Source organism: Coregonus lavaretus, assembly GCF_964263955.1.
Source record: "Coregonus lavaretus genome assembly, chromosome: 10".
In the NCBI taxonomy this organism is placed as follows: domain Eukaryota; kingdom Metazoa; phylum Chordata; class Actinopteri; order Salmoniformes; family Salmonidae; genus Coregonus; species Coregonus lavaretus.
Genome location: NC_139997.1, coordinates 33,243,053 through 33,259,354, shown reverse-complemented (window position 1 = coordinate 33,259,354; position 16,302 = coordinate 33,243,053). Strand labels below are relative to the sequence as shown.

Sequence of the window (16,302 nt, the reverse complement as noted above, 5' to 3'; positions counted from 1 at the left end):
TTTGGGGGGCCGCACAGCCCTCCTTGTGCTCGCCAGAGGTAGCCTGACTGCCATTAGGTACCGAGATGAGATCCTCAGACCCCTTGTGAGACCATATGCTGGTGCGCTTGGCCCTGGGTTCCTCCTAATGCAAGACAATGCTAGACCTCATGTGGCTGGAGTGTGTCAGCAGTTCCTGCAAGAGGAAGGCATTGATGCTATGGACTGGCCCGCCCGTTCCCCAGACCTGAATCCAATTGAGCACATCTGGGACATCATGTCTCGCTCCATCCACCAACGCCACATTGCACCACAGACTGTCCAGGAGTTGGCGGATGCTTTAGTCCAGGTGTGGGAGGAGATCCCTCAGGAGACCATCCGTCACCTCATCAGGAGCATGCCCAGGCGTTGTAGGGAGGTCATACAGGCACGTGGAGGCCACACACACTACTGAGCCTAACTTTGACTTGTTTTAAGGACATTACATCAAAGTTGGATCAGCCTGTAGTGTGGTTTTCCACTTTAATTTTGAGACCTCCATGGGTTGATAAATTTGATTTCCATTGATAATTTTTGTGTGATTTTGTTGTCAGCACATTCAACTATGTAAAGAAAAAATTATTTAATAAGATTATTTCATTCATTCAGATCTAGGATGTGTTGTTTAAGTTTTCCCTTAATTTTTTTGAGCAGTGTATGTCTGCTGCAGAGAGACGAGAGAGCATGTGAAAATGAGTTTTGATCAGTCATGGTAATAAGTGTTGAAAACATGTTATTGGCTCACTATTTAAAAAGAAGATGGGGAACAAGCTACAGTGCCTTGCAAAAGTATTCATCCCCCTTCGTGTTTTTCCTATTTTGTTGCATTACAACCTGTAATTTAAATTGATTTCTATGTGGATTTCATGTAATGGGCATACACAAAATAGTCCAAATTGGTGAAGTGAAATGAAAAACATAACTTGTTTAAAACAGTTCTAAAAAATAAATAACAGAAAAGTGGTGTGTGCATATGTCTCCCGAGTGGCGCAGTGGTCTAAGGCACTGCATCGCAGTGCTAGCTGTGCCACTAGAGATCCTGGTTCGAATCCAGGCTCTGTCGTAGCCGGCCGTGACCGGGAGACCCATGGGGCGGCACACAATTGGCCCAGCGTCGTCCAGGGTAGGGGAGGGAATGGCCGGCAGGGATATAGCTCAGTTGGTAGAGCATGGCGTTTGCAACGCCAGGCTTGTGGGTTCGATTCACACGGGGGGCCAGTATGAAAAATGAAAAATAATGTATGCACTCACTAACTGTAAGTCGCTCTGGATAAGAGCGTCTGCTAAATGACTTAAATGGTGCAACCAATTACTTTCAGAAGTCACATAATTAGTTAGATTGCACACAGGTGGACTTTATTTAAATGTCACATGATCTGTCACATGATCTCAGTGTGTATATATATATATATATATATATATACACACACAGTGGGGGGAAAAAGTATTTAGTCAGCCACCAATTGTGCAAGTTTTCCCACTTAAAAAGATGAGAGAGGCCTGTAATTTTCATCATAGGTACACGTCAACTATGACAGACAAATCGAGAATTTCTTTTCCTGAAAATCACATTGTAGGATTTTTAATAAATGTATTTGCAAATTATGGTGGAAAATAAGTATTTGGTCAATAACAAAAGTTTCTCAATACTTTGTTATATACCCTTTGTTGGCAATGACACAGGTCAAAGGTTTTCACACACTGTTGCTGGTATTTTGGCCCATTCCTCCATGCAGATCTCCTCTAGAGCAGTGATGTTTTGGGGCTGTCGCTGGGCAACACAGACTTTCAACTCCCTCCAAAGATTTTCTATGGGGTTGAGATCTGGAGACTGGCTAGGCCACTCCAGGACCTTGAAATGCTTCTTACGAAGCCACTCCTTCGTTGCCCGGGCGGTGTGTTTGGGATCATTGTCATGCTGAAAGACCCAGCCACGTTTCATCTTCAATGCCCTTGCTGATGGGAAGGAGGTTTTCACTCAAAATCTCACGATACATGGCCCCATTCATTCTTTCCTTTACACGGATCAGTCGTCCTGGTCCCTTTGCAGAAAAACAGCCCCAAAGCATGATGTTTCCACCCCCATGCTTCACAGTAGGTATGGTGTTCTTTGGATGCAACTCAGCATTCTTTGTCCTCCAAACACGACGAGTTGAGTTTTTACCAAAAAGTTATATTTTGGTTTCATCTGACCATATGACATTCTCCCAATCCTCTTCTGGATCATCCAAATGCACTCTAGCAAACTTCAGACGGGCCTGGACATGTACTGGCTTAAGCAGGGGGACACGTCTGGCACTGCAGGATTTGAGTCCCTGGCAGCGTAGTGTGTTACTGATGGTAGGCTTTGTTACTTTGGTCCCAGCTCTCTGCAGGTCATTCACTAGGTCCCCCCGTGTGGTTCTGGGATTTTTGCTCACCGTTCTTGTGATCATTTAGACCCCACGGGGTGAGATCTTGCGTGGAGCCCCAGATTGAGGGAGATTATCAGTGGTCTTGTATGTCTTCCATTTCCTAATAATTGCTCCCACAGTTGATTTCTTCAAACCAAGCTGCTTACCTATTGCAGATTCAGTCTTCCCAGCCTGGTGCAGGTCTACAATTTTGTTTCTGGTGTCCTTTGACAGCTCTTTGGTCTTGGCCATAGTGGAGTTTGGAGTGTGACTGTTTGAGGTTGTGGACAGGTGTCTTTTATACTGATAACAAGTTCAAACAGGTGCCATTAATACAGGTAACGAGTGGAGGACAGAGGAGCCTCTTAAAGAAGAAGTTACAGGTCTGTGAGAGCCAGAAATCTTGCTTGTTTGTAGGTGACCAAATACTTATTTTCCACCATAATTTGCAAATAAATTCATTAAAAATCCTACAATGTGATTTTCTGGATTTTTTTCTTCTCAATTTGTCTGTCATAGTTGACGTGTACCTATGATGAAAATTACAGGCCTCTCTCATCTTTTTAAGTGGGAGAACTTGCACAATTGGTGGCTGACTAAATACTTTTTTTCCCCACTGTATTTATTTTATTTTTTTAAACAAATTGATACCCGGAGTCAATGTATCGATATAATATTGGCCATCACTAGTTACAGTGCATTCGGAAAGTATTCAGACCCCTTCCCTTTTTCCACATTTTGTTACGTTACAGCCTTATTCAGCAATCTACACACAATACCCCATAATGACTAAGTGAAAACAGGTTTTTATAAATTTTTGCAAATGTATAAAAAAAAAAAAAAAAAAACATATACCTTTATTTACATAAGTGTTCAGACCCTTTCCTATGAGATTTGAAATTGAGCTCAGTTGCATCCTTGAGAGGTTTCTACAACTTGATTGGAGTCCACCTGTGGTAAATTCAATTGATTGGACATGATTTGGAAAGGCACACACCTGTCTATATAAGGTCCCACAGTTGACAGTGCAAAAACCAAGCCATGAGGTCGAAGGAATTGTCCGTAGAGTTCCGAGACTCCGAGGATGTAGCTCAGTTGATAGAGCATGGCATTTGCAACGCCAGGGTTGTGGGTTCGATTCCCATGGGGGGCCAGTATGAAAAAAAAAAAAAAAAATTATGTATGCACTCACTAACTGTAAGTCGCTCTGGATAAGAGCGTCTGCTAAATGACGTAAATGTATGTGACAATAAGAATATATATTATATTATGTACATGGCTCTCAGAGGGAAATCTCTTGTCCACTGGAAATAATGTCTTGTCACGTGCTTAGGAGAATCAAAAACTATTGTAGAATAGGTCTCCCATATACTGGATGTTTAAGTCATGTAGACCTTTGTTGGGACTAGCGTAATCGTAATGCACTAGGTCTATCTGAAGACCACTGGTAGGTCTCTATTGAAAACAAGGTTTTATCAGTATTAATAGGTCATGCTTCTCCCTGTAGGTTCTTACTCTCAGGCATGCAACAGAGTGGCGTTGGAATTGTCATAATGATTTGCTTGTTTCTTTTTCAGAGCACTTTAAGAACATCCTTGAAAGAGGGTGCTATTCCAACCATATTTGATTTTACAAGCCATTTGAACAATCCATCAGGCCGCAACAGGAATAAGAGAATAAGAGAACCTGTAAGTATTGTCATGTTAAAACACACAAGTAGTTTATAGTGTCCCATATAAAGTCATGATGTTGTACCCAATATAGTCATCCAAACCTGATCTCAGTAAGTGTATAATCTGATACCATTGCATTTATTCCAGTTTACATCTGACTAAGTATGTATTTTATCCATTTAGACTGAGGCGGAGCTTGCATCCTTGAAGAAGGCTAAAGGGGATTGGTTTGGTAAATCTATTTCTTCTCATTTGTTGTTTGTTTTACCATAAGAATATAATATTTCCATATTTGGGCACTCACTGCAAAATGCTTTCATCTATTTTCCTACCAAGAATGACATGTAGTTGGGTAGCAACTTAATGGCAGTGCATATTCATGTGGTCTGTATTGTCAAAGCCTATATGTTAAGTAAGGAAAGTACACCTTTTAATAGGGTATTTGCAGAAATTGCTCAACATATTTATTCAGTAACACTTTTTCAATTTCCGGTCCATGTTTTCTCCTTTACTACAGAAGATGATGCTCCATCTGAGGTGAAAGATAAGCCAGGAGAGAATAGTACAACATGTGATTTACAGCAAGAGGACCAAAGGAGAGAGGATGTCGCCAACTCCAAAGCAAAGGAAGTCCTTAAAGTCTACTTCAAGGAAACCCTTGCCTTCACTGGATTCAGCATAGGGAACGATGCAAACCCCAACACAGATGAGCCAATGGGAGACCACAGAGGACAACAGTCTCTCAACCCCATCTGTGTTGAAAAAATCGACCAGAAAGAAGTCCTCCAGTTCAGCGAGGACCTCATGCGGGAGGAGATCCGGAACAGTTTGAGGTTGGCACGCTTTTTCTCCATCCTGCTACAAGATGTGACAAACATCGAGGGAAAAGATCAGATCCCAGTTTTCATCAGGTCCGTCACAGTGGCAGGGTTCCCTCAGAAACACCTCATGGGTTTCCTGCCCTGTTATGCAGATGCTGAGGGTCTGTTTTACATGCTGCTTTCAGAAATTCGGAATAAGTGGGGGCTGCGGATGGAGCATTGTCGAGGACTTACCTACCTGACCACAGGCAGTCTATGTCAGAAAATGAAGGATCTCACCAGCAGGATTCTGCAGGAGTTTCCTCAGGTAGTGCTAGCACCTAGTGACCCATACGCCTTTAACATGTGGCTTATCCGCTCCATGCCCATACCTTCTATCCAGAAGGTTGTGAACACCGTGGAGGAGGTCGCCACAATGCTTAGAGGATCCCCAGATCTTTGGGAAAGACTGGAGGTGAAAATCAAGTCATCATACGGCCACCTTAAAGGTGAAGTGGACAGGATCATAGAGGCTTCCCAGAACACCTGGGAGTATGGTGTTGATGCCTTCCAGACCATGTTGGACATTCTTGAGCCATTCCTCGCCTGCATCAACGAGGTGTGCTCGACTGCAAACGCAGACACAGCTACGTGTGAGCAGATGGCCAAGCTCAAGCCGATCCTGAAGAACTTCAATTTCATTATCACCCTGGTTGTTCTGAAGAATACCCTCTGTTGCGTGAGCATCCTCAACCCGAGTCTCAGGGGAGCCATCAGCATCAGCAGCACCTTGCAGTACACAATCTCCAACGCCTTAAAGCTGGTCAACAAACATCTGCAGGAGATCGCAATATTCCACAGGAAGTGGTTTTCTGATGCGGTGGGCAGGGCTAAGAAGCTGGGAGTGGAGGTCGCTAGGCCGGAGGAGAGCTCACCTGAGATGGGCGAGGCAGGTGCAACTGAAACCCCTCTGGAGGATTTCTACAGAGAGACTCTGAGCAGGCAGATCTTACAGTACCTTGTTGCGGAGGTAAAGAGGGTGTTCAGCACTGAGATGGTACGGATTCTGAGATGGCTCTCATTGGTGCCGTCTTACATGGCTGACCACAATTTCAGTATCCGCAGGGATAAAGTGGCGGACGCAAACTTGAACAACCTTGCCCGGCCTGACACGTTTTATGATGAGCTTGGTTGCTGGGAGGTGAAGTGGAGACATGCTAGCAAGCGGAGGATCCTGCCCACAACAGTGTTTGCAACATTGAAAATCCCAGACATTGCATTTTACCCAAATGTGCAGAGCCTGCTGAGAGTTTTGGGCACCATCCCTTGTGTGAACGCAGAGGCAGACGTGTATGGGCAGTACAACATGGTGCTGGAGCGGTACCAGTCCTACCTGAAAGCCACACCGGAGGATCAGAGACTGTGCAACATGGCATTTGTCTATGTCAATCAAGACGTGCACTTCAATGTGGAAGACATGGTTGAGTCCTATGTGGAGAAGCATCCTGACATATTGCAGTTTTTGCATATGGTAAGTTTATTTTAATATAAAAGTTATGTGTTCTTGTTGTTTTTTGCTTAGCAATCAAATAAACGGAAGATTTCAAATAATTTGAAAAACAAAACAAAATGAAGGTACCATAAGTGGGTGTTGGATATTTCTTAACTTGTTTTCTTACTAATATTTGCATTTGTAGGTCTCCGTAACGGAACAAAAGCGTTATTTTGCTAATGTTTTTATTTTCTGTGTTCATAGGATGATGAGGTAATAGAGATGCAGCCTGAAGCTGGTACGGATTAATATATATTTTATAATATTTATTGCCCCATTGTGTGTATATATCAAAATATTTGCCTTTATACCTATGTTTTATTAATTATTCCTTCTTGGCTCATGCGCTTCACTGATTTATTTCAGAACCAGTCTCTGAGAATGATGGGAATCACACTCTAAAGGAGAATGTTGAAGAAACACAAGAAGAACCACAGGACATGGCTTCCGAGCTGGAGACCGAGAGAGTGGGGCAACTGAAACTCCCAGCCACAGAAACTAATAAGGAGGCACTCAAATCTGCTCTGCAGGTTGCTGTGACAGCTGCATATAACAGCCAGAGCAGACAGCCTGGTGAGGCCTCTGCTGAACAGGATGGCGAGGTTGAAGACTCATTGAAATATGTGTCGAAGTCTGAGATGGAAGAAGTTCTCAGAGTATGTGAGGATGCAGTCAGGGAGGGAATTCTTGTGGAGGTGGGCACTTCCTTTTTTTCTCTGTTCATCGACCGCGTTGTGAAGTTAGGGGAGAAAAAACATCTTCCCCTCTTCCTCAGGTTTGTGGACAGTTTTGATGTCATGCGATTGGAGCTCATGGGATTTCTGGATGTGGATCTTGACTGTGATGCCATGTCAGAGCGCATATTGGAAATTGTCACCAAAGAGTGGCATCTAGATTTGTGTTACTGCAGAGGTCAAGCCTACCTAGGATCCGGCGATGTCTCCTACAAGCTGAAAGCCTTTGCCTGCAAAATCCAGGAAAAGTACCCCCTTGCAATATGCACACACTGCTCTTGTTACTCCTTTAACACATGGTGGTCAAAATCCACCCCTGTGTCATCAGTCAAAAGGGCCCTGGATGTTTTTGAAGAGGTTTTGATGTTTTTTGGGAGCACGCCTATGCTTGAGAAACAGCTGGATCATGTCATTGCATTTGGTCTTAGGGAAAGCTATGAAAAGGTTCAAGAATTGCAGGGGAAGTTCTGTACCGTTTGGCAGGAGAAGCATGATTCCTATGAAGTCTTTGTGCAGATGCTGGAGCCCCTTGTCGAATGTTTGGAGAAAATCAAGAGCAACCCACAGAGGTGGAAATCCTCACTCTCGCTAAAAGCTGGAGCACTGCTGCGTTTGATAAGGGACTTTGATTTCATTGTGCCCATGGTAGCCCTGAAGAACACCTCATCCTTCACCAGGGAGTTGAGTGCAGGACTCCAGAAGGATCATTTCAGCGCAGCGTCCCAGCTCTGCCAGATCAGTGGTATAGTGGCTACTCTCAACAGGGTCAAAACAAACATCAAAGTATTTCACCAGAATTGGTTTGACGAAGCTTGTGCCCTTTCCCAGAGTCTAGGTGTGCAGATAAAAGTGCCTGATAATTCATCTGCATCCAGGGATAGCATGATGAAACCAGCTCTGTATTACAAAGATGCACTGAGTGTGCCCCTAGTGGACAACCTCACCAATGCTGTGAAGGATCATTTCTCTGAGGACCACAAGGAGGCCCTAAACTTCCTCTCCCTGGTTCCCTGCTCTGTGACTGTGAGTTACATGTTTGAGATCCTGAGGTCAAAGCCTCCTCTCTACGCCAGTGATCTACCTGACTCCGACAACTTCTTCACCGAGTTGTGCTGCTGGAGGGTGAAGTGGAAGACCAAAGTTGCGTCAGTGACCATCCCAGACACCATCTTTCAGACTCTCCGTCTGCCACTCATGCAATACTTTGGGAACATCAACACACTGCTGAGGATCATGTCTGTGTTACCCAGCACAGTACTGGAGAACTGTGGGGAAGTGATGCGCCACAAGATGTTCCAGGAATACCTGAGGAACACCAGCCCCAAGGACAGGTCCCCATGTCTAGCCATGCTGCAAGTGGGAACCAACTTCAGCAGAGATCTGGACCGGATGGTGACTAAGTGCTTGAAGGTCACTCCCCAGGCTTTAGAGGGCATCTGCTTGGTAAGTTTCACTGTTTAAATAAACTTCCATGATTGATTGTTTTGTGTAATACATTAGGCATATGTAGTTTTTCAGAGCAGCCTATACTAAAATGTTGTCATTTTTAAGGAAATTATTTCCTTTTAATGTTTCTTTCTTTTTTTCTTTCAGGATAAGGAATCCAAAAGTCTGATGAAGAACCCTGAAGCCAAAATTGAAGGTGTGTGATAGCAAAGCTTTGTTACAATGAATCCCCATGTGACCATGAAGTAATTATTAGGAAATACCTATGTAATAACACTGTTACCATTTAGTATATGTTCGGTAATAGGGATGGGCCCAGGTTTTGTCAAGTGACGAATTAAATGAACTCTCTATTCTAGAAGATTTATAGAATTTGAACTAAATAATTTACCTTTTTATATTTTCAGTGGATCATGGCAAAGATAGAACAGAGGAGCTTGAGAATCAGTCTTCTGACAAGAAAGAGAACCTGGAAATGAAAGCGGTGGATGAGAATGGGCACACTGGAGATAATCGACAGAGTTTGGAAACGGTGTTCAGACTGGCTGCACGTCTAGGGAAAAAGAAGTGGCAGCTCTCCGAACTCTCCAAAGAAGATCATGTTCTTCTCATACAGGATCTCGGCCTGTGCCACTGGTTTGGAAGAGATGGCAAGTTCACTCTTAACGTAGGAGAGGAGGAAATGGTACAGCTTCTCACAAAATCCATTAGGGAAGTCATACTCTTAGAAATACAGGAGTCCCCCTTCTTTTCTCTTATCACAGATAAACTTGTTGTAATTGCTAATAAGAGCTATCTGCCTGTCTTCGTCAGATATGTTGGGGAATGTGCCCCCAAGGTAGAGCTCATTGGTTTTTTGCGATTTTTTGAAACCTGTGATGTTGATGTTCAAGCCAAAAATCTTTCAGCAACTATAACCGAAGACTGGGGATTGCCAATGAGTCAGTGTCGTGGACAAGCATTCATGCGCATGGGCTCAAGTTGTCACAGCCTGAAGAAGATGTCTTTGGAGTTTCTCAAGAGCTATCCTCTGTCTGTCATCACACCCAGTGAGTCTTGTGGTCTTGCCTGTTGGCTAGCAGGAAGTGTACACTGCCCACCTGTCACAAAGATTCTGGGAATTGTGGAAGACCTTCTACTGTTCTTTGACCAGTCACCTGGACTGGAGGCAGAGCTAGCACAGGCCGTGGATGGGTTACTGAATATACCTCGAGAGGCCTTGGAGGAGATTCCAGAAACCTGTTGCTCCAGGTGGAAGAAGAGGGAGGACTTTTTTGATCTCCTAGTCGACACATTGGAGGGAGTCTTGAGTTGCCTGGATTCAGTTAGTTCCAGTGCCACGGGCACTATGTCACTACATGCACAGGTCCTCGCCACTGCTTTGAGAGATGTGGATTTTGTCGTCACACTTGTGATCCTGAAGAACGCCTGTGCTCCTCTTCGAAACTGCAGCACTGTCTTTCGCTGTGGTAACCCTGCTGACATCATCTGTGAGGTGGAGAAGATCGTACCAATCATAGAGACACTGAACAAGATGCTGGAGAACATAAGCACTGTACACTCACCTTGGTTTGAAGAGGCATTCCAACTAGCATCCAAGGTGGCCACTCAGCAAGTGTGTTTCCCAGAGGAAGCTAATTCTTACGAGTCTCCAGAGATGTACTACAGGGACAACTTGAGTGTTCCTCTACTGAGCTGCCTCATTGATGAAATGAAGTACAACTTCTCCGACAGTCATTTAAAAGCCTTGAAGATCCTGTCTCTGCTTCCCACCTGCAATCCACAGCCCATTTCAGAGCCAATCCGTGCAGAGTCCACAGACAAGCTATACAGTCTCTACCTGTCTGACCTCCCTGATCCTGACACAGTAGAGCAGGATATCAGTAACTGGGCCACAGTGTGGAAAGATAAATATCAGGACATCTCACCACCAGCTTCTATCTCTGAGATACTGCTTCACCCAGAGTCTCAAAGCCATCCCACAGTGACCATGCTGCTCAGACTGGTGGCTGTTCTACCCAGCGTCAGTATGGAGTGGGACCTCATGAAGACCACCCTGAACTCCATGAGGGCTCTGCTGAAGAACACGGTCTGCAAGGGCAGCAAAACCGACACTGTGATGCTTCTCATGCATTACCCAACTGTTCAAAGACTAAGGGAGGTCATTGAGAAGTGCATCGAAGTTGACCCAGAAAGCAGCCCATGTCTTGAGCAGGTAAATTAACAGCAATACTCCTTTTAACATTCCAATGCTGATGTTTTAGTGACTGATTTTTATTGGTATACAGGATTTTTTCTGCATAGAAAATTATTGGGTGGGCCCCTTAAGTATTTTTTCGGGCCGCCTATGTCCAAAAAAAAAAAAAAAAAAATGGTGTGTGTATATATATATATATATATATATATATATATATATATATATATATATATATATATATATATATATATATATATATATATATACTACCGTTCAAAAGTTTGGGGTCACTTAGAAATGTCCTTGTTTTTGAAAGAAAAGCAATTTTTTGGTCCATTAAAATAACATCAAATTGATCAGAAATACAGTGTAGACATTGTTAATGTTGTAAATGGCAATTGTAGCTGGAAACTGATTTTTTTTTTTTATGGAAGATCTACATAGGCGTACAGAGGCCCATTTATCAGCAACCATCAGTCCTGGGTTCCAATGGCACGTTGTGTTTGCTAATCCAAGTTTATCATTTTAAAAGGCTAATTGATCATTAGAAAACCCTTTTGCAATTATGTTAGCACAGCTGAAAACTGTTGTGCTGATTTAAAGAAGCAATAAAACTGGCCTTCTTGAGACTAGTTGAGTATCTGGAGCGTCAGCAATTGTGGGTTCGATTACAGGCTCAAAATGGCCAGAAACAAATAACTTTCTTCTGAAACTCATCAGTCTATTCATGTTCTGAGAAATGAAGGCTATTCCATGCGAGTAATTGCCAAGAAACTGAAGATCTTGTACAACGCTGTGTACTACTCCCTTCACAGAACAGCGCAAACTGGCTCTAACCAGAATAGAAAGAGGAGTGGGAGGCCCCGGTGCACAACTGAGCAACTCTGCCTAGAAGGTCAGCATCCCAGAGTCGCCTCTTCACTGTTGACGTTGAGACTGGTGTTTTGCGGGTACTATTTAATGAAGCTGCCAGTTGAGGACCTGTGAGGCGTCTGTTTCTCAAACTAGACATTAATGTATTTGTCCTCTTGCTCAGTTGTGCACCGGGGCCTCCCACTCTTTCTATTCTGGTTAGAGCCAGTTTGCGCTGTTCTGTGAAGGGAGTAGTACACAGCGTTGTACGAGATCTTCAGTTTCTTGGTAATTTCTCACATGGAATAGCCTTAATTTCTCAGAACAAGAATAGACTGACGAGTTTCAGAAGAAAGTTATTTTATTGCTTCTTTAATCAGCACAACAGTTTTCAGCTGTGCTAACATAATTGCAAAAGGGTTTTCTAATGATCAATTAGCCTTTTAAAATGATAAACTTGGATTAGCAAACACAGCGTGCCATTGGAACACAGGACTGATGGTTGCTGATAATGGGCCTCTGTACGCCTATGTAGAGATTCCATAAAAAATCAGCCGTTTCCTGCTACAATAGCCATTTACAAAATTAACAATGTCTACACTGTATTTCTGATCAATTTTGATGTTCTTTTAATGGGCCAAAAAATGGCTTTTCTTTCGAAAACAAGGAAATGTGACCCCAAACGTTTACATTTTAGTCATTTTAGCAGACGCTCTTATCCAGAGCAACTTACAGTTAGTGAGTGCATACATTTTTCATACTGGCACCCCGTGGGAAACGAACCCACAACCCTGGCGTTGCAAGCGCCATGCTCTACCAACTGAGCTACAAGGGGCCCCTTTTGAACTGTAGTGTGTGTGTGTGTATATATATATATATATATATATATATATATATATATATATATATATATATATATATATATATATATATATATATATATATATATATATATATATATATATATATATATATATATATACATACACAGTGGGGAAAAAAAGTATTTAGTCAGCCACCAATTGTGCAAGTTCTCCCACTTAAAAAGATGAGAGAGGCCTGTAATTTTCATCATAGGTACACGTCAACTATGACAGACAAATTGAGAAAAGAAAATCCAGAAAATCACATTGTAGGATTTTTAATGAATTTATTTGCAAATTATGGTGGAAAATAAGTATTTGGTCACCTACAAACAAGCAAGATTTCTGGCTCTCACAGACCTGTAACTTCTTCTTTAAGAGGCTCCTCTGTCCTCCACTCGTTACCTGTATTAATGGCACCTGTTTGAACTTGTTATCAGTATAAAAGACACCTGTCCACAACCTCAAACAGTCACACTCCAAACTCCACTATGGCCAAGACCAAAGAGCTGTCAAAGGACACCAGAAACAAAATTGTAGACCTGCACCAGGCTGGGAAGACTGAATCTGCAATAGGTAAGCAGCTTGGTTTGAAGAAATCAACTGTGGGAGCAATTATTAGGAAATGGAAGACATACAAGACCACTGATAATCTCCCTCGATCTGGGGCTCCACGCAAGATCTCACCCCGTGGGGTCAAAATGATCACAAGAACGGTGAGCAAAAATCCCAGAACCACACGGGGGGACCTAGTGAATGACCTGCAGAGAGCTGGGACCAAAGTAACAAAGCCTACCATCAGTAACACACTACGCCGCCAGGGACTCAAATCCTGCAGTGCTAGACGTGTCCCCCTGCTTAAGCCAGTACATGTCCAGGCCCGTCTGAAGTTTGCTAGAGTGCATCCAGAAGAGGATTGGGAGAATGTCATATGGTCAGATGAAACCAAAATATAACTTTTTGGTAAAAACTCAACTCGTTGTGTTTGGAGGACAAAGAATGCTGAGTTGCATCCAAAGAACACCATACCTACTGTGAAGCATGGGAGTGAAAACATCATACTTTGGGGCTGTTTTTCTGCAAAGGGACCAGGACGACTGATCCGTGTAAAGGAAAGAATGAATGGGGCCATGTATCGTGAGATTTTGAGTGAAAACCTCCTTCCATCAGCAAGGGCATTGAAGATGAAACGTGGCTGGGTCTTTCAGCATGACAATGATCCCAAACACACCGCCCGGGCAATGAAGGAGTGGCTTCGTAAGAAGCATTTCAAGGTCCTGGAGTCTCCAGATCTCAACCCCATAGAAAATCTTTGGAGGGAGTTGAAAGTCCGTGTTGCCCAGCGACAGCCCCAAAACATCACTGCTCTAGAGGAGATCTGCATGGAGGAATGGGCCAAAATACCAGCAACAGTGTGTGAAAACCTTGTGAAGACTTACAGAAAACGTTTGACCTGTGTCATTGCCAACAAAGGGTATATAACAAAGTATTGAGAAACGTTTGTTATTGACCAAATACTTATTTTCCACCATAATTTGCAAATAAATTCATTAAAAATCCTACAATGTGATTTTCTGGATTTTTTTTCCTCATTTTGTCTGTCATAGTTGACGTGTACCTATGATGAAAATTACAGGCCTCTCTCATCTTTTTAAGTGGGAGAACTTGCACAATTGGTGGTTGACTAAATACTTTTTTTCCCCACTGTATATATTTATTTATTTATGTATTTTGTTTTATTGTAATTTGTTTTACATGGGATGGAAAACCATTTTAAGTGTTAAATTAAACCACTAAAACCAGATATAAAGTATGTAGAAACGATAATGGACCTATACATTGTAAAATAAGATAATATTTGAGAACGAATCACCAAAATAAAGCAAGACAGTCAGGGAGAATCTAAAATTCCAAAAATGATGCATTCAGGAGTATTTATGTCATTGCATGGGTCCCCCATTGATTTTGTTGTATTGCTTGAGTCCCTTAGATAGCATAAGTCATGGCAAAATGTGTAGAATTCAGGAAATAAGCTTGAAAACTGCTAAATGTTATCTCTGCCACATGGCAACATTTTATAGAATTGCAGGAAATTGGCTTTAAAACCGCTACATTTTGTCACTGCGGCCTAAAAGAGGGCCTCTAAAATGTTTGGTCATCAACCGCACCATTGGCCAGTCCCATGGCCCACCACCTAAGCCCCATTTTGATCCAGAAAATTCCTGGTATAGACATGCATACAATTCTTTTATATATTATTTATGAATACTTAGTTTTACCAAACACAGATAATAACAGCAAAAAATACAGCAAGAACCCCCCCCCATCCCATGATAAAGGAGATATGCATAGCAATTAAATGTGTTTTTAATGTATTCAATTCTGTTATGTGATTTAGGTGAAGAAACAAATTAAACGTCTGAAGCTGGAAAGTGGTAAGTGAATGTTTAAATCATATGAAGATTCATCATGACATACAGTGGCTTGCGAAAGTATTCACCCCGCTTGGCATTTTTCCTATTTTGTTGCCTTACAACCTGGAATTAAAATTGATTTTTTGGGGGGTTTGTATCATTTGATTTACACAACATGCCTACCACTTTGAAGATGCAAAATATTTTTTATTGTGAAACAAACAAGAAATAAGACAAATTAACAGAATACTTGAGTGTGCATAACTATTCACCCCCCCCAAAGTCAATACTTTGTAGAGCCACCTTTTGCAGCAATTACAGCTGCAAGTCTCTTGGGGTATGTCTCTATAAGCTTGGCACATCTAGCCACAAGTCATACCACAGCTTCTCAGTTGGATTCAGGTCTGGGCTTTGACTAGGCCATTCCAAGACATTTAAATGTTTCCCCTTAAACCACACAAGTGTTGCTTTAGCAGTATGCTTAGGGTCAATGTCCTGCTGGAAGGTGAACCTCCGTCCCAGTCTCAAATCTCTGGAGGACTGAAACAGGTCTCCCTCAAGAATGTCCCTGTATTTAGCGCCATCCATCATTCCTTCAATTCTGACCAGTTTCCCAGTCCCTGCCGATGGAAAAACATCCCCACAACATGATGCTGCCACCACCATGCTTCACTGTGGGGATGGTGTTCTCGGGGTGATGAGAGGTGTTGGGTTTGCGCTAGACATAGCGTTTTCCTTGATGGCCAAAAAGCTCAATTTTAGTCTTATCTGACCAGAGTACCTTCTTCCATATGTTTTGGGAGTCTCCCACATGGCTTTTGTCGAACACCAAACGTGTTTGCTTATTTTTGTCTTTACGCAATGACTTTTTTCTGGCCACTCTTCCGTAAAGCCCAGCTCTGTGGAGTGTACGGCTTAAAGTGGTCCTATGGACAGATACTCCAATCTCCACTGTGGAGCTTTGCAGCTCCTTCAGGGTTATCTTTGGTCTCTTTGTTGCGCCTCTGATTAATGCCCTCCTTGCCTGGTCCGTGAGTTTTGGTGGGCGGCCCTCTCTTGGCAGGTTTGTTGTGGTGCCATATTCTTTCCATTTTTTAAATAATGGATTTAATGGTGCTCCGTGGGATGTTCAAAGTTTTGGATATTTTTTTATAACCCAACCCTGATCTGTACTTCTCCACAACTTAGTCCCTGACCTGTTTGGAGAGCTCCTTGGTCTTCATGGTGCCCCTTGCTTAGTGGTGTTGCAGACTCTGGGGTCTTTCAGAACAGGTGTATATATACTGAGATCATGTGACAGATCATGTGACATTTAGATTGCACACAGGTGGACTTTATTTAACTAATTATGTCGCTTCTG

General features: G+C 42.7%; 1 protein-coding gene across 1 annotated transcript in view; it reads left to right on the top strand.

Annotated features, from left to right (window-relative positions):
• LOC311135613 (uncharacterized protein) overlaps positions 1-16,302 on the top strand; it is a 29,361-nt gene that overhangs the window by 9,739 nt on the left and 3,320 nt on the right. The window contains exons 3-10 of the mRNA XM_084169626.1: positions 3,989-4,099; positions 4,268-4,316; positions 4,602-6,415; positions 6,641-6,674; positions 6,803-8,613; positions 8,764-8,812; positions 9,024-10,831; positions 14,927-14,963. Of these exons, the coding sequence (XP_084025752.1) occupies positions 3,989-4,099; positions 4,268-4,316; positions 4,602-6,415; positions 6,641-6,674; positions 6,803-8,613; positions 8,764-8,812; positions 9,024-10,831; positions 14,927-14,963 (5,713 nt within the window). The remainder of the gene's footprint in view (positions 1-3,988; positions 4,100-4,267; positions 4,317-4,601; positions 6,416-6,640; positions 6,675-6,802; positions 8,614-8,763; positions 8,813-9,023; positions 10,832-14,926; positions 14,964-16,302) is intronic.